This window comes from Rhinopithecus bieti, unplaced genomic scaffold, assembly GCF_001698545.2.
Source record: "Rhinopithecus bieti isolate Rb0 unplaced genomic scaffold, ASM169854v2 scaffold_9690, whole genome shotgun sequence".
Taxonomy (NCBI): domain Eukaryota; kingdom Metazoa; phylum Chordata; class Mammalia; order Primates; family Cercopithecidae; genus Rhinopithecus; species Rhinopithecus bieti.
The window spans coordinates 1,401,527-1,420,727 of NW_016806622.1; the positions used below are offsets into that span (position 1 = coordinate 1,401,527).

Below are 19,201 nucleotides of genomic sequence, written 5' to 3' on the forward strand. Positions count from 1 at the left end.
AGGGCAGTGCCACTTGCATAATAGATAATATACTGTGGTTCTATTATTCTGTGAAATATTTTTTCCTTTTTCTTTCCTTTTTTTTTTTTTTGGAAACAGGGTCTCACTCTGTCAGCCAGGCTGGAGTGCAGTGGCATGATCACAGCTCACTGTAGCCTCAACCCCCCTGGGTTCAGGCAGTCCTCCTACTTCAGCCTCCCAAGTAGCTGGGACTAAATTAGCTGTGCCACAACACCCAGCTAATTTTTGTATTTTTGGTAGAAACGAGGTCTCACTATGTTGCCCAGGCTGGTCTCGAAGTCCTAGGCTCAAGCAGTTCTCCTGCCTCAGCCTCCCAAAGTGCTAGGATTACAGGTGTGAACCATCATGCCCAGCCTGTTTTTTTCTTAATGTGTGTTTTCTTTTAATTCTGATCCCTTTCACTATCTCAGCTAACCAAATTTACTAAAACCTTATGTCTATGTCATACTCCTATAAAAAAGGTAAAATCAGCCTGTGAAGGTTAATGTCTCAGTATTTTGGGGAGCCACCCATAAGCATCTCATTGGAAGTGAAAATAAATTCTCCAAAAGTTTTTAAGAGGATGAGGAATTACAGTTATTTGGTAGCTGTATTTGTATATTTAATTAGTGTCTTTGCTTTTTTACTTTATCTCATCTTCCCCTTATCTCTTTAATCAGTTTATTTTATCTGCTTAATCAGCCTATATCAATTTCCTAGGGCTGCCATAGCAAATTGCTGTAAACTTGATGGCTTACAATACAGACATATTCTGTCACAGTTCTGAGTCCTAGAAGTCCAAATTTGAAGTGTCACCAATACCATATTCCCTCTGAAGGCTCTAAGGAAGAATCATTCCTTGCTTCTTCCTAGCTTCCAGTGTCTCCCAGCTACCCTTCGCATTCCTTGGCTTGTAACTGTTTCACATGACCTCCTTCTCTGTGCCTATCTATGTGCTTTTATGTCTCTTACAAATACACTCTTTGGAATGAAGACCTACACCAGTAGGATCATATCTCAAGCCTAATCCAATTGCATTTGCAAAGACTGTTTCCAAATAAGTTCACATTCTGAGGTTCCTAGGAGACATGAATTTTGGGTGGGACAATATTCAATCCACTACAGACATTTATGCCTGTGAGTGTTGTTTACTTTTAATGCTACTTGTCTATTTATATGGTGATAGGAGGCAGGGCTGTTAATGATTTTATGTAAGAATTTTGAGAATATAGATAAAATGGTAATTATAAAAATTGTGCATTTTAAGAGCCAGCAACTCCAAGAAAAACAGCAACAACTTCTTAATGTACAAGAAGAGATGAGTGAGATGCAGAAAAAGATTAATGAAATGGAGAATTTAAAGAATGAATTAAAGAACAAAGAATTGACATTGGAACATAGGGAAGCAGAGAGACTTGAGTTGGTTCAGAAACTTAATGAAAATTATGAGGAAATGAAATCTATAACCAAAGAAAGAAAAGTTCTAAAGGAATTACAGGAGTCATTTGAAACAGAGAGAGACCAACTTAGAGGATATATAAGAGAAATTGAAGCTACAGTAAGTTATACCCTTTTCCTTCATCTATTAAGTGTTTCTTTTAAAATCTGAGCCACTTGGAAAGAGGAGAGCAATGTTGGAATAATGTTACAATATTCTTTAAATTTCACTTGGCAAGGGCCTACAAACAAAAGAAGAGCTAAAAATTGCTCACATTCACCTAAAAGAACACCAAGAAACTATTGATGAACTAAGAAGAAGTGTATCTGAGAAGACAGCTCAAATAATAAATATTCAGGACTTAGAAAAATCCTATACCAAATTACAAGAAGAGGTATGTCTTTTATTCCTTTCATCCTTTGTCACTTCTTCCTTCCTTTCTGCTTTGAGGGAAAAATAAGCAATAAGAAGTGGCTAGGATGTGGTTTGTTAATTGCCTGGGTATTTGCTGAGTGTCTAATGTGGCAGGCATACTCCTGGGTTACAGAAATACAATGAGAACAAGGTGGACAAAACCCCTAAAATCCCTCTGATCCATTTGTAGTGAGAGAAAGCTGATAAATAAGCACTCAAATGAACAAGAAAACATCAAATAGTGGTAAATGCTATGGAGAAAGTGAAACATTGGGATAACTGGGCCAACCTATATGAAAAGTCTACTCCATGCCAGACATTGAGGCTGTGGATATAAATAAGACATTGTTCTTTCCCCCCATTATAAGCTAGAAAAAAATCCCTTAATTCCAATATGGTAAATGCAGAAATATGCAAAATTACATGGTACCACTAATTTATCATGGAAAGAGAAATCAATCTATACACATAGAAAAATTAAGACATAGCATTGGAGCCCATCTGAAAATGGAAATCATACACTTATTGGGATATAGTTTGCTCAACTATGGTTTTTCTCTTATAGCATTTGGAAACTAGTGGAGAAATAAGAAGTATGCAACAGACTGCTAGTAAAGTATAAGGATTGGTTCACTTTGGGTCTGAGCTAGAAAGAAGGAAAATTATGACAGAATATGACTAACAGAAAAGTCATGAATAGCTTTAGCACGAATTCAGGGAAAATGAATAATGAGGAGTTTGTGATCCAAGGTAGACCTTAGGGTTTAAAATGACTTTCCTTGCCATGAAAAGTTTCCTGATCTTTTCCTTTTAAACATTTATAATAGCCAGCCGGATGCGGTGGCTCACACCTGTAATCCCAGCAGTTTGGGAGGCCAAGACAGGCAGATCACCTGAAGTCAGGAGTTTGCGACCAGCCTGGCCAACGTGGTGAAAACCCGTCTCTACTAAAAATGCAAAAATTAGCCAGGCATGGTAGCACACACCTGTAATCCCAGCTACTCAGGAGATGGAGACAGGAGAATTTCTTGAACCCAGGAGGCGGAGGTTGCAGTGAGCTGAGATCACACCACTGCACTCCAACCTGGGCAACAGAGTGAGACGCCATCTCAAAAAAAAAATGTATATATTTATGATAATAATCTGCAGATAGTAACCTTGGTATTTTATGAATGTCCTAAGATCCCAGTGCTTAATGAGGAACGGGAGTTACTTCCTAATGTGAAAGAAGTTAGTGAGACTCAGGAAACAGTGAATGAACTGGAGTTATTAAAAGAACAGTCCGCAATCAAGGACTCAACAACACTGGCAACCATAGAAATGGAAAGGCTCAAGTTGAATGAAAAATTTCAAGAAAGTCAGAAAGAGATAAAATCTCTAACCAAGGAAAGAGACAACCTTAAAATGATAAAAGAAGCCCTTGAAGTTAAACATGACCAGCTGAAAGAACACATTAGAGAAACTTTGGCTAAAGTAAGTTTCGTATTTTCCTCTCATTTTAATAAGTGTCTTATAAGAATCAAGGTTTGTTTTGTGTTGTAGTTATAATGTTTTATAATTGTGTTACCAGTTTTTTAATGTCTCTTAATCATGAAATGACTAGAACAGAACAATTAAGAATTGCTTATAAACACCAAGAACCTATTGAAACAGAGATGTTTCAGAGAAAAGAACTGTTTTCTTAAATATTAAAAAAAAATTTAGAAAAAATAATTCTAAATTACAAGAAAGGGTGAAACCAAATATGAGATTGTTTTATTTTCTTCTTTAAACCTGTTCCTTTAATGTTTCATAAGGCACTACTGTCTTTTCTCATTGTTTTAGTCAAATCTGGGAGCTATCCCTATTAATATCCCCTCCTCTCTGCTTATTTTATAATCCAGTTTCCAAATCTTGTTGATTTTAGTATGTGTTTTAAAAATCATCCTGCTTTTCTCTCCACACTGCCACCACCCTAATCCAACTGAACATCATTTCTTTCCCTGGGTATCTGCAGTAGCCTCCTAACTTGTCTTCCCATACTCATTCTTACACTTCTCTAATCCAGTTTCTACACTGGGCCTAAATGATCCTTTCTTACATTATTTTAACATCTTATTGCTACTTTTTAAATAAAGACCAGGATTCTCTATGTGGCCTATGAGGCCCAAGGTGCAGATCTTACCAGTCTTATTTCAATTTACTCTTCTTCCTATTCTTTGTTCTCCAACCACACTCATGTATTGCTCTTCCTCAGCTCATGGCTTTCAGATTCTCAGGTCTCTCTACCTGCAGTACTTCCATACTCCTTTTAGCCTAACTAATGCTCTCATCCTTCAGATCTCAGTTAAAGCTTTCTCTCCTCTAGGAAGCCCTTTCTAATCATTCACAATAGATTATATTTGACACTTGGGCCCTAGGAGAAGCCAGCATCTCTGTTTGGTAAGATTCGACATCATATCTGTCTTTGTCCTTAAAGTATAAGTGTCAAAAAGAGAGAGATCCTATAAGTCTCATCATTTTATCTCCAGCCTCAAATAAGATGCTGACAACACAGTGAGACCTCAATTTTTAAAAGGCGTTAAATGCCTGAGTAATGGAAGAGTGGGAGAATGGAGAGATTGCTCTGTAAATGAGGCATTGAATCCTGCCTTAATTGTTTTAGAAAGCATCCTGATTTATTTTCCCCTAAAACACAATATCTCTGGATATCAACTATACTGTTTTATGATTCTCTTAAGATCCAAGAGTCTCAAAGCAAACAAGAACAGTCCTTAAATATGAAAGAAAAAGACAATGAGACTACTAAAATTGTGAGTGAGATGGAGCAATTCAAACCCAAAGATTCAGCACTGCTAAGGATAGAAATAGAAATGCTCAGATTGTCCAAAAGACTTCAAGAAAGTCATGATGAAATGAAATCTGTAGCTAAGGAGAAAGATGACCTACAGAGGCTGCAAGAAGTTCTTCAGTCTGAAAGTGACCAGCTCAAAGAAAATATAAAAGAAATTGCAGCTAAAGTAGGTTTCATCTTTTCACCATGTTTTTTAAAATATTTTGTAACCAAATATTTTATAAACCCTAAATATTTGGAAAAGGGAGTTAATTACAGCATCATAGTTATAATGTTTCTGTAAATTTATTGGAATTTCCTCTAATAATAAAGCACCTGGAAACTGAAGAGGAACTTAAAGTTGTTCATTGTTGCCTGAGAGAACAAAAGGAAACTATTGATGAGTTAAGAGTGAATATTTCAGAGAAGGAAACTGAAATATCAACCATTCAAAAAGAATTAGAAGCAATCAATGATAAATTACAGAACAAGGTAAATTGGGGATGAAGAAACAGTGGGAGGAAAATGGGTGGGGGTGGAGTAGCTAACTGGATTATGAAGACGGCTGTTTAGCATACTTAATTGTTTTGGAAGACAACCTTTTCCCCGTGTGTGTGTATTCACATTTTTTTTTTTTTACTATTAACTTATTTTATAATTATGTTTAAGATCCAGGAGATTTATAAGAAAGAGGAACAACTTAATATAAAACGAATTAGTGAGACTCAGGAAAAAGTGAATGAACTGAAACAATTCAAGGAACATCTCAAAGCCAAGGATCCAGCACTACAAAGTATAGAAAGTAAGATGCTCGAGTTGACTAGCAGACTTCAAGAAAGTCAAGAAGAAATACAAATTATGATTAAGGAAAAAGAGGAAATGAAAAGAGTACAGGAGGCCCTTCAGATAGAGAGAGACCAACTGCAAGAAAACACTAAAGAAATTATAGCTAAAGTAAGTTTCCATCTTACTTTTTTTGGATACAGTAATAGTGTTAAGGTGATAATGATGGTGTTCTTGTGATGTTTTATTGATTTTCCTCTAATCATAAAGGGACTGGAAATAAAAGAGGAATCAAAAACTGCTTATATTCAACTTAGTACCAATAAACTGTTAGTAGACAGAATATTTCAGAGAAGACAGCTCAAGTAGCAAATATTCATCGGGATTTAGGAAATTCTGATGGTGAATTATAGGAAGAAGTGGGACTTGTTTTGTTAAATTGGAAAATGACATCTAATTATTGTTACTCATATCCCTTATGAAAGAAAGCAGTATATACTTTAGATTACAATGTAAAAATGATTGCCTTATTTTAGGAACAATTCCTTTTCCTAAAAATATTCTGCCTATGTTGTAACTGACTTTATAATTTTCTCAGATGCAAGAATCTCAAGAAAAAGAATATCAGTTTCTTAAGATGACAGCTGTCAATGAGACTCAGGAAAAAATGTGTGAAATAGAACACTTGAAGGAGCAATTTGAGACCCAGAAGTTAAACCTGGAAAACATAGAAATGGAGAATATAAGGTTGACTCGGATACTACATGAAAACCTTGAAGAAATGAGATCTGTAACAAAAGAAAGAGATGACCTTAGAAGTGTGGAGGAGACGCTCAAAGTAGAGAGAGACCAGCTCAAGGAAAACCTTAGAGAAACTATAACTAGAGTGAGTTACCATCTCTCTATACCTCTAGTAACTATGGCATTGTATCCTAAGAGAAAAATCTGCCATAGGGTTGGTGGGAGTATAAAATTGGTCCAATACTGAGGAAAGTTGGTGGTAGTGTATTTGGTAATACCTTCCAATTTTTTCAAAAGGTTTATTCGTTGATCCACAAGTCAAATTGTAACTATTCTCCACACATTTGCACAAACTATAAAGATATTTGTATGATATTCTTTGCAACAAGTTGTATTAATGAAATAACACAAAAACAGGGAAAATTCTAACCATCCATTGGTAGGGAACTGGTTAAATAAGTGTAGCACATTCACATCATGGAATACTATGCCACAAATAAAAAATGTGGTAGAGCCGTAGTGCTGATTTGAAGTGTGAAGTGTCCTGTTAGGGAACAGGGTAAGTTCAGGAGTAATGTATCTAGAATGTATTGACATCTAAAAGTAGCTTAGAGGGTGAGAATTAGGAGGCCTCAGAAGAGGGTGGAAGATTTTTTACCTCCTGCCTTATACCTTTCTATACCGTGTGAATGGTATTACTCTCAATGTATTATTTTATTTTCTATTAATAAAGGACCTAGAAAACAAGAGGAGCTAAAATTGTTCACATGCATTTGAAGGAGCACCAAGAAACTATTGATGAACTCAGAGGGATTGTTTCAGAGAAAACAAATGAAATATCAAATATGCAAAAGGACTTAGAAAACTCAAATGCTGCCTTAAAAGCACAGGTATTTTTTTAAATATTTTTTTAAACTCTCAGTTACTGAGAGTTTGAATCAAATCTTTTTGTGTAATGAAACAAGATATGAAGTACCCTAAAACTGAAGGCAAGTGAAGACTTACTTGGGCTACTCAATTTAGAAACTGTCATTGATCTTTTTGTGTCTACTGATATCCTGACTTATTGTGTGATTATCTCAAGATCCAAGAACTTCAGAAGAAAGAGCTTTTTTTGTTTGTTTGTTTTTTGAGACAGTCTCTCTGTGTTGCCTGGAGTGCAGGAGCATGATCTCGGGTTCAAGCGATTCTCCTGCCTCAGCCTCCCAATTAGCTAGGATTACAGATGCATGGCATCAAACCCAGCTAATTTTTGTATTTTTAGTAGAGACAGGATTTCACCGTGTTAGCCAGGATGGTCTCGATCTCCTGACCTCATGATCCACCCGCTTCGGCCTCCCAAAGTGCTGGGATTACAGGCATGAGCCACCAGGCCCGGCCTCAACTTCTTAAAGTAAAAAATAATCTTAGGGAAATTATGTATCAAACGGGTCAGTTAAAGAAGCAACTAGAGGCCTGGAATGTAACTCTGGAAAGTGTAGAAATGGAGAAATTAAGATTGACTCAGAAGCTTCATGAAAACCTTAAGGATGTAAGATCTGTTACTAAGGAAAACGATGGCCTAAGAAGAGTAGAGGAAACCTTTAAAATTGAGCGAGACCAAGTTAGGGAAGGTCTTAGAGAAATAGAAGCTAAAATAAGCCCATTCCTCTCTCTAGCAATTCAATGTATTGTCTTACAGCAATGAGCCCTTCTTTGAACCAAGTATGACTGTTGGCAAGAATGAAATGATACAGCCTTTTAATTTGGTACTGCTCTTGAAAATGTTCAAGTCTGCAATTAGCATTTTCTTTATGGACTTTAGCCTACATATGTACTGTTAAAGGACTGTGTGTGTGTATATACAAACACAACATATACATATACCACAGGTTATTTATTATAGTGATTTTAAAATTAAAAATGTGAAACAATCTTAAATGTTCCTCGGAAGGAAACAGTAAATATAAACAGTATGTCAAAATACTATGCAACACTTAAAAAAAGTAATATATGTGTAATGTGTTTGCCTCTGAAAAGCAGAAGTAGAGTGTAAAGAGATGAGGACGAGGAGGAGAAAACCTGTAACTTAATAGCAAAGATATAGAGTAACACTGTTACTATTTTACTAAGAAAATATATCACTTTATTTTAAAAAACTAATATTAAGATATGTCACTGTTTTAAAATTTTCTAATGATAAAGGATCTGAAAAAACAAGAAGAACTAAGAATTGCTCACATGCATCTGAAAGAGCACCAGGAAACTATTGACAAACTCAGAGGAATTGTTTCTGAGAAGACAGATAAAATATCAAATATACAAAAAGATTTAGAAAATTCAAATGCTAAATTACAAGAAAAGGTATTTTTGTGGGGGGATTGTTTGATTGGATATCTGATTTATCTGTGCCTAAAATTGTTGGGGATATAAAATGGTTCAACCACATTGGAAGACACGTTGGCAGTATTTACTAATGCTGGACGTAGCCTGCCTGAGGCCCACATTTCCACTTATTGGGTATGTACCTCAGAGAAAAGAGTACATACATACTTCTATAAAAAGACACAAGAATGTTTATAGCAGCCTTATTCAAACTAGCAAAAAACTGAAAACTCAAATGTTCATCAGCAGGAAAATGGATACATACATTTTGATATATAAGTTCAAAAGCAGGCAAAAGTGAACCAGGATGATAAAGGTCAGAATAGTGGCTGTCTCTAGGAAGGGGCACGCAGAAACTTTATGAAGTGCTGGAAATATTCTCTGTTTTAATCTGGGTTGTAGTTTCATAGATTTATTCCTGTGTCAAGAATAAATTAAGTTACACATTGAAGATTAGCATGCTTTATATGTGTTATACCTCAAAAGAAAGTAAAATTCTATGTGGAATTGTGCAAGATATCAGTGAGAGTAACAGGAGTAGACAGTTGTCTTAATCAATTTAGAAACTATTATTTATCTGTCCCTAAAAAGCCACCTAACGTATTATTTTATGATTATCTTAAGATTCAAGAACTTAAGGCAAATGAACATCAACTTTTTAAGTTTAAAAAAGATGTCAATGAGACACAGAAAAAAGTGTCCGAAATGGAGCAACTAAAGAAACAAATAAAAGACCAAAGCTTAACTCTGAGTAAAATAGAAACGGAGAACTTAAATTTGGCTCAGAAACTTCATGAAAACCTTGAAGAAATGAAATCTGTAATGAAAGAAAGAGATAATCTAAGAAGAGTAGAGGAAACACTCAAACTGGAGAGAGACCAACTCATGGAAAGCCTACAAGAAACCAAAGCTAGAGTGAGTTGTGTTCTCTCTTTACCCTACCATTATATTCACGTATTTGGGCAAAAATACAGTCTTCACTGCAGCATTGTGTGTGGTGACCAAAACCTAGAAGTAATCTAACTGTCCACCAATAAGGCACTATCTGTATAATGGATAACTAAGCATAAGAATGGAAAACTAAGCATAAGAATGGTGTACTCTTTATGTGATATTGATTTAGAAAGATGTCCAAGTGGTGTGAAAGGAGAAGGCTATGGAGGAGGCTACCAGCAGGAAATTTTACTTTACTATTCTAATTTGGGAGGTTGTATAATGCTTGTTTTTAACTGTGAGTATATAGTTTTTAAGATTTTGTTTAAACTTATTAATTATTAAGTAAAGGTAATTACTTTTATGTCATTACATTTCTTGACTTCTTCTAACAATAAAGGATCTGGAAATACAACAGGAACTAAAAACTGCTCATATGCTATCAAAAGAACACAAGGAAACTATTGATAAACTTAGAGAAAAAATTTTAGAAAAGACAACTCAAATTTCAAACATTCAAAAGGATTTAGATAAATCAAAAGATGAATTACAGAAAAAGGTATGTGTTGTTTTGTTCTTCTTTTGGAAGTAACTTTGTCCATATTATTCGTGGAATTGAAAAGATATAGATACAGATATGTAGATATATATGTGCATATAAAACACAAGTAGGCACTATTTTCCTTCCTTGAAGAAATTGCTTACATTCTAACTTGTTTTACAATTATCTCAAGATCCAAGAACTTCGGAAAAAAGAACTTCATCTGCTTAGAATGAAAGAAGATGTCAATATGAGTCATAAAAAAATTAATGAGATGGAACAGTTGAAGAAGCAATTTGAGGCCCAAAACTTATCTATGCAAAATGTGAGAATGGATAACTTCCAGTTGACTAAGAAACTTCATGAAAGCCTTGAAGAAATTAGAATTGTAGCTAAAGAAAGACATGAGCTAAGGAGGATAAAAGAATCTCTCAAAATGGAAAGGGACCAATTCGTAGCAACCTTAAGGGAAATGATAGCTAGAGTGAGTTCAGAATCTTACCCTGTGTAGTAACTATTAATAAGAATTAAGCTTTTTTGAAAAGAATTACAATGTTTTATTTCTTTTCTGGAAATTTCTATGAACAGTAAAGGATAGTGGGAAATGGTTACTATAATTTTCACACAATAGAAAACAGTTTTAAAAGAAGCAAAAATATTTTCAGAAAATAACATTTAATTCTTTATAAAGTGTGTTAAAGCAGACTATTTCCCTTAATATAACATTTTAAAGTTTTTTTTAAATCAAGAGTTAGCATTATTCTAAATGGAGAAATATTTGAAGGATTAGATTTGTAAGAGAGCAAATATTCCCATTTCTCTACCTATACATGCTGGAGTTCTAGAGTTGGGCTCTTATTGGTGAAGTTAAAAGGAAAAAAAGGCAAGATAAATATAAAAATTAAGTTGTTCTGGTATGACTATTTATAGATATTCAGAATCATATATCTTAAAATATCTAATTAAATCCTCTTTTAAAAGTAACAAAGTTCAGACAAATAAGTTGATTAAAATCTGTAAAAATTTTTTTTATTCTCATTTCTTTATATGGGCCTTAACTAAGTTTATAAAGAGATTTAATTGATTCAACAAATATTCTTCTAGGTACTGTAGTGAACAAGATAAATAAGTGGGAGAAAATGTTTTTGTTTCACTTTATACTTTTTAATCAGAAATGCAAAATGTACACAGAATATGAACTTTTCCAAGGGGCTGGGAAGAATATATGACTAGGGTTTGAAACACAATAGACAGTACAGGTGATTTTAAGTATATTTGGTTGGTGGCAATAAGGTGCTTTAGGATAAAAGTAAGTGCCCCTCTTAAAACTACAAGTGAATAATGCAGAGATTTGGAAGGGTAGGAATCAGAAATTAAAATCTAATGTGTTTGTTTTCCTGGTTATTTGTTCATTTATTTATTTATGTATTTATTTTTATAGAGACAGGATCTCACTATGTATCCCAGGCTGGTTTTGGGCTCCTGACCTCAAGTGATCCTCCTGCCTCGGCCTCCCAGAGTGCTAGGATTACAGGCGTGAGCTACCATGCCTGGCCCTAAAACCTAATTTGTAGCTGTGAAAACAAATCCTATCTCCAAAATTATATGGTTTTCTACTTTTTTCCCAATGAGTTGAAGTCACTCCCTATAAAACTTACTGGTACTGTTATTTATTTTCTAATCATTTTAACATTGCTTTGAGTTACAAGTGTAATACTTAATTCCATTATTAAAATGTCGTGTAATTTAAGTGTCCAGTTAGACATTATATGTAAATGTAGTCATGACGAAAGCCCTGTTTATTTTATTTTCTTTTTACCAAAGCAGGACCAACAGAACCACCAAGTAAAACCTGAAAAAAGGTTACTAAGTGATGGACAACAGCACCTTACAGAAAGCCTGAGAGAAAAGTGCTCTAGAATAAAAGTAAGTACCTCCTGTTAAAACTACAAATCATTATTGGTTCCCTTCCAAAGGCTTACTGAAACCTAAAGTGGAATTGAAGGAACCTCTGGAATGAATCCATAGTGCTCAGTATTTTTCTAAACATTGTAACCTAGTATAGGTATGTATGTGTAATGCACACATACACAAACAACAATGGGACCTTGTGAATTTAAGTCCTCACCAGAAAAGTAATACTTGAGCAAATACCTGAAGGAGGTAAAGGGTCAGGCCGTACAGATGTCTGAAAAGACCCTTATAGGCAAAGGGAACAGCGAGTACAAAGTTCCTGAGGCAGAAGACTCCGTGATGGTTCAAGGAACATCGAAAAGGGGCAAGCTGCTAACAAATGAGTTCAGAGAGTTATCAGGGAAGAGGCAAGCTGTGGGACACGAAAAAAGACTTTGAGTTTTATTAAGTGAGATGGAGATCCATTGGTGAATTTTTACTGCAAGCGAAACATAATCTGACTTACATTTTAAAGGGATGACTCTTAATTGTTATATTGAAAATAGAGTGGAAGCAGGAAGACCATTATAAAGACTAATTTCAGTCACCCAGGCAGAGATCATCCTGGCCTGTCCCAGAGAGGGAGCAATAGAGGTAGTGAGAAGTCTTGAGATTCTGAATATACATTGAAGGGAAAGCCAACAGGATTTGCAGTCACACCTGTTGGAATGCAAGATCTCTAAGGACATTTTTGTTTTGTTTATGACTGTATCGTTTAGCACATTCCTGACATAAGTCAGTGTTCAATATGCTGCTATATACCGTAACTGATTCATCCTAAAACCAAAAACAGGAATCCCCTCTCCAACACTCCAGATTGATTAACATCTAGCTTTTCTTAAATTATTAAGAATAAAGGGCTCATTCTTGTGAGAACGCCCTTGTTTTATTGTTTAGCACCCTGAACTAAACATGTTACCCACTACATGATTACAGCAACTTGAATTTTACATGTTTCTCTACCTGTGTTCTGACCAGTGTGTCACCTGCATAGCCTCAAGTCACTTGAGTCTATGGGCCCAGGTTTATCGCATGTCTACTGTATGCTGTGTACCATACTGGGTGTTTTACCTCATGATATAGGCTTTATTGCTCCATTCATACACAAGGAAACTGCGGCTCAGAAAGGAAGTTTAGCAGTTGCCCAAGGTTACACAGCTAGTAAATTGGTAGAATCTCAATTTTAAACTAAGTCAGACTTGTATCTGACTTATTTCAAAACTTGGGTATAGAAACACTTTTATAAATATAATTTTGTCTCCTTCAGCTAAATGACTGTGTCTGTTTTATAGATTATATAGATATATAGGTATAGATCATATATTTTACTTGACCCCAGAAAACTTTATGGTAATTATTATGGTCTTCCTGTTGTGAAAATGGCTCAGTGACTTCCCCAGTCAAGAAGTGGCACAGCTGGAACCTGAACTCTACATCTGATAAAGGGATAGAAAACAGACTCTAGGCAGAGAGTAGGATTGTGTGAAGTATCTATACCAAGCTGACAAATAGTTAGTTTGATTCTTAATCACTTGTTTTATCTGCTAACTCCGACTGCCTATTGTAAACATAAACCAGCACTCAACCATGAACTACAATACATACTTAATTGAATTTACTCAAATTTCTCATCAGACTTTGTCAATGTTGATTCAAATCATGGATATTCAAAAAACTAAAAGAAAATGCATCAAAATGTTAAGAATGGTTGGTCCTGGCTTTCTTTGTAATATTTGCTTAAATTTTTTAAATCGCCATAATAATTATCTATTATTTCTGTAATCCAAAATGACAACAAGAGTTTCCTTTTGTTTTAAATACAAAGATCTTTATTTCTGTCCTACAGAAAACGTTAAAGTGTGAGTTTTGTTACAATTCTAGAGTTGTAACAACTTATTGTTATATTAGAATGAATTGTTATAAATTGAGTGAATTCTCATTTCCTTTAGGAGCTTTTGAAGAGATACTCAGAGATGGATGATCATTATGAGTGCTTGAATAGATTGTCTCTTGACTTAGAGAAGGAAATTGAAATCCAAAAAGAGCTTTCAATGAGAGTTAAAGCAAACCTCTCACTTCCCTATTTACAAACCAAACACATTGAAAAACTTTTTACTGCAAACCAGAGATGTTCCATGGAATTCCACAGAATCATGAAGAAACTTAAGGTACCATCTTTTTTAGTAATATCCTTATAAATATTGCTGTAAATTTCAGTTATAAACATCAATGTATGTAAGTCCTGCTTCGGGTGCTGGCATATTTGCTATTTAGTATTCTTACTACCAAATTAAAGATTATGTGAGTCTGAGCACAGTAATATGTAGGATAATCAATACACCTATCACCTGGTCATTCAACAACACCTGACCTCTGCCTGTGGGCCTAGACATTATGTCAGGGTGCTCAGGAGGCAGATGAGAGTTGACATCTCAAAGATCTCATAGTCTGGGGTGAGACAGACATATAAACAGGTATTAAGTGCAATGATAGAAGTGCATGCAAGTTATATGACGTACCAAATAAAGTTACAGAAGATGAAACTGCAGTGGAAGCCAGACTCAATAACAAAGCTTGGAGTCCTTTTTGTAGATGGGGAATCATTAGACAGTTATTTTAAGTGGTGGTGGTAACAGGATCTGATTACCATTTAGGTACTAAACTAAAGAATAAAGAAGAAATGAGTTTGAGGGAGATAAGGCTAGTGGCAGAAAGCAATAAGAGGCAGTTACAGTGTTCCAGATGAGATTTTATATGTAACTGTACTACTAGGGAAGGTTTCATAGGGCTAGAGAGGACAAACAAGGTTAAAGAAATATTTAGCAGCTTAAAATAGCAGGTCTACATAATTGATAGTGGACATAAGGGAAAGAAGTTTAGATGGAGTTCTTGGATTTGGGCTTAGTGAGGTTTGTGGATAGTGGTACCATTAACTAAGATTCAAAAATAGAAAGAGAAACAAAGTAGATGAGGCAGGAGATTGTTTAATTTGAGATGTTTGGGGGCTGAAATACGTATGATGGAACATCCAAGAAGAGAAACCAAGTAGACATTTAGATGTGAATTTGAGGTTTGGCAGGAGGAAAATAAGGACTAACATTTGAGACTGATCAGCATATAAGTGATAGATAATACATTTGTAAGATCATCCAGAAAGCATAATGAAGAGTAAGAGTCTTAGGATAGAAACAGAACTCTGGAAAAGGTAAATGTCTAAGAGTCAGTAGCAGAAAAGTGAGCAACACATGGGTTAAAGGTTGGAAAAGTCAAAGATACAGGAGAGAACCTAGCAAAAGTGCTGCTACCCAAATCAGTGGAGAAAAGCATGTCAGAGATGAAGTTATGAGTGGCAAATACTTCAGAGAGTCAGAATATGGACTGAAGATGTTCTCTCAATGTGGTGATAATAGAACTCATCAGTGATCATCATCAGAACAGTTTCAATTGAGTAGTTAAGGAAGAGACCAGATTATAATAGGTTAAGGAATGGTGGAAGTTGAGGAATAAGGAAGCTGTTATCTGCCCTATATGGGTAGATTGCCCTTCAGGCCCTGGTAATTCTTCCACAAATCCTGGTAATCAGACATCTAGAATTATTCATGAAGTCCATGAGACATATGGCATTCAAATTATTGTCTCGTTGAAGCCAAATACCTAAATATGCTTGACAAGGAAGTCTTTTTTTTTTTTTTTTTTTTGAGATGAAGTCTTGCTGTGTTGCCCAGGCTGGAGTGCAGTGGTGCGATCTCAGCTCACTGCAAGCTCCACCTCCTGGGTTCACGCCATTCTCCTGCCTCAGCCTCCCAAGTAGCTGGGACTACAGGTGCCCACCACCACATCCAGCTAATTTTTTGTATGTTTAGTAGAGACAGAGTTTCACCATGTTAGCCAGGATGGTCTCCATCTCCTGACCTTGTGATTCGCCCGCCTCGGCCTCCCAAAGTGCTGGGATTACAGGCATGAGCCACTGCGCCCAGCCAACAAGGAAGTCTTGAGACATGTAACATCATCTTCTTGGTTACCCAGTCGGGGTTACCCAATCAGGGTTGGCAGGATAGGATGTTGAAAATGAGTCTCATGAGTCTAACTGGGAAACCCAGGTGATTGCCAATGTAATTAGCCAAAAACGGGCAATAGAAAAAGGAGGACTTGTAGAAAAGGGATCATGTTACATTTTAAACATGTTGAATTTGAAGTACTTGTAAGACATCCAAGAAGTATATCTAATAAGAAGTCAGAAATAAGGAAGTATAGGTCTGGGAGTTATTCTCCTAAGATACTAAGAGGAAGAAAATGGGGATAGAGAGAAGCTCTTTTTCTTTTCCTCACTTGTGAGAGGATATAGGTAAATAAGAGATGTCATCCTACCTCAGTCTCAAGGATTAAAACTTCCTGTAAATGTGAGAAAATTTTCATTTTCCAATTTGTTTAATTTTTTCTGCAAGTACGTGTTAAGCTATGTTACAAAAATAAAAGAAGAACAACATGAGTCCATCAATAAATTTGAAATGGATTTTATTGATGAAGCGGAAAAGCAAAAGGAATTGCTAATTAAAATACAGCACCTTCAACAAGATTGTGATGTACCGTCCAGAGAATTAAGGGATCTCAAATTGAACCAGAATATGGATCTACATATTGAGGTATAATTTATTTTAAATGGATTCAATTAGATTTTAAGCCTTTTATCAAGTAGCAAGGTACTTTTCATGTGCTTGGAGCTATTTTCATTTACCAGAAATTGAAAATAAGTTGCAGAGTGATACCTGGCCAGACATAAAGACTGGCAAATAATGGACTAGCCTCCCTTCAGACCTCCACAGATACAGGAAACTTCTTACGTCTGTGCTGGGAGTCAGAAACCTCTTTATTGCAACAACTCCACATGGAATGTGTTACTTTTATTCATCTGTGTGAGGCTGGCATCCAATTCCCAACATGTATGTAAGGTCTGCTAAATGTATTAAGAAGCTACATTTAGAAACACTTCATGAAGCCAGCCCCAGTGGCATGCCTATAATTCCAGCCACTTAAGAGGCTCAGGCAGGAGGATCACTTGTCTCCAAGAATTCAAGACCAGCCTGGGCAACATAGTGAGACCATCTCAAAAAATAAAAATTAAGATATACTTCAGGTATTGTACAATTAGTCACAAAATTGTCATTTTACAAGTTTTATTCTAATAGGTACAATCTGTTACATCACATATACTGCCAAAATTATATTATGCAAATAACTAGAATAAAGTTTTAACTTACAATTATATTTCTTAGTTTACTTTAAAATATTAAGAAGTGATGTAAAAAGGAAGAAAAGCAAGAGTCCAGTAGGTATTGCCCTCTTTTTATGGTGTGTGTGTGTGTGTGTGTGTGTGTGTGTGTGTATGTATGATATTTGGATCAACACTTTCCTAGTGTTTAAACAATTTGACACTTATTTTTCACACAGGAAATTCTCAAAGATTTCTCAGAAAGTGAGTTCCCTACCATAAAGACTGAATTTCAGCAAATACTAAGTAACAGGAAAGAAATGACACGGTTTTTGGAAGAGTGGTTAAATACTCGTTTTGATATAGAAAAGCTTAAAAATGGCATCCAGAAAGAAAATGATAGGATTTGTCAAATGAATAACTTCTTTAATAACAGAATAATTGTAAGTATTACTTTTTGCTGTACTACTTCTTTTTTGTTGCTGTTTGCTTTAATTGTCCTAACTCATTCTTAAAAGGGCAACTTATGTATATTTTCTTTATTTGTATATGCTTTAAAAAAATTGATTTGGTAAAACGTGTTCTTCCTCTAATGTATCCTTACCAATTCATACTGATCAAGGTAACAAAATCTTGTTGTATAATATTTAGTTTCCACTTGTGAAATCTTGAATCCTTTTACTATTCTCTTTTTCTTCTCCTTCTCACTGCTTCTGAAAGAACTGAGCCTTTTACACAAGTAGCCTTAGAGATCATAAGACATGAGTCTGTTTCAAGGCTATGGGCAGCAAGTATGGTAAAGTCATAGACAAGCCTGCTCAGCTACTTTAGTTGGGCCTCATGTGCTTTAATAAACTTTTTTTTTAAGAGCAGTTTTAGGTTCACAGCAAAATTGAGCAGAAAGTACAGAGAGTTCCCTTATATCCCATCTCCACAAACAATCTCCCCTATCAACAGCCCACATCAGAGTGACACATTTGGCACAATCAATAAACCTACATTGATACATCATTATCACCCAAAGTCTGTAGCTTACATTAGGGTTCACACTTGGCATAGTACGTTCTATGAGTTACAAGTGTAAAATGACATGTATCCATCATTACAGTATCATACAGAGTAATTTTACTATCCTGCCATAAAAATCCCGTGTTCCACCTATATTCATCACTTCACCTTCCTAAACCCTGGCAGCTGCTAATCTTTTTACCATCTCCATAGTATCACCTTTTCCAGAATGTCGTATGTTGGAATTGTACAGTATATATAGCCTTTTCAGGTTGACAAATTTCACTTAGTAATATTTATTTACGTTTTCCCCATGTCTTTTCATGGCTTCATAGCTTATTTCTTTTTAATGCTGAATAATATTCCATTGTCTGTATGTACCTGTTTATTTATCTACTCACCTACCAAAGGATATTTTGGTGGCTTGTATGTTTTGGCAATTATGAGTTCAGCTGCTATAAACATACATGTATATATTTTTGTGTGGACATACATTTTCAACTCACTTGAGTAAATACCAAGGAATGCAATTTCTAGATCATATAGTAAAAATTTGTTTAGTTTTGTGAGAAACTGCCAGACAGTCTTCCAAAGGAGCTGTACCATTTTGCACTCCCACCAGCAATGAATAAAATTCCTGTTGTTCCACATTCTCATCAGCATTTGGTGTTGTCAGTTTGGGATTTTGACCATTCTAGTAAGTGTGTAGTAGTATCTCATTCAATCTCCAATTCTCTAATAACATATGATGTTGAACATTTTTTATAGTTATTTGTCATCTGTGTATCTTTTCTGGTGAAATGTCTCTTCAGGTCTGTTGCCCCTATTTTAGTCAGGTTATTTGTTTTCTCATTGTTAAGGTTTAAGAATGTTTGTATACTTTGAATATTGGTCCTTTATCTGATGTGTCTTGGAAATATATTCTACCAGTCTGTGGCTTGTCTTCTCATTCTCGTGGCATTGTATTTCATAGTGCAGATTTTTAATGTTAAAAAAAAAGTCTAG

The 19,201-nt window shown here is 35.3% G+C and overlaps 1 protein-coding gene across 1 annotated transcript in view; it reads left to right on the forward strand.

Moving 5' to 3' along the window:
* CENPE (centromere protein E) overlaps positions 1-19,201 on the forward strand; it is a 91,520-nt gene that overhangs the window by 46,149 nt on the left and 26,170 nt on the right. Inside the window, 16 exon segments of the mRNA XM_017877094.1 lie at positions 1,257-1,558; positions 1,677-1,832; positions 3,035-3,325; positions 4,573-4,851; positions 4,998-5,156; positions 5,334-5,618; positions 6,046-6,333; positions 6,929-7,078; positions 8,373-8,531; positions 9,177-9,467; positions 9,886-10,044; positions 10,220-10,510; positions 11,854-11,952; positions 13,929-14,147; positions 16,425-16,622; positions 17,428-17,631. Of these exon segments, the coding sequence (XP_017732583.1) occupies positions 1,257-1,558; positions 1,677-1,832; positions 3,035-3,325; positions 4,573-4,851; positions 4,998-5,156; positions 5,334-5,618; positions 6,046-6,333; positions 6,929-7,078; positions 8,373-8,531; positions 9,177-9,467; positions 9,886-10,044; positions 10,220-10,510; positions 11,854-11,952; positions 13,929-14,147; positions 16,425-16,622; positions 17,428-17,631 (3,530 nt within the window).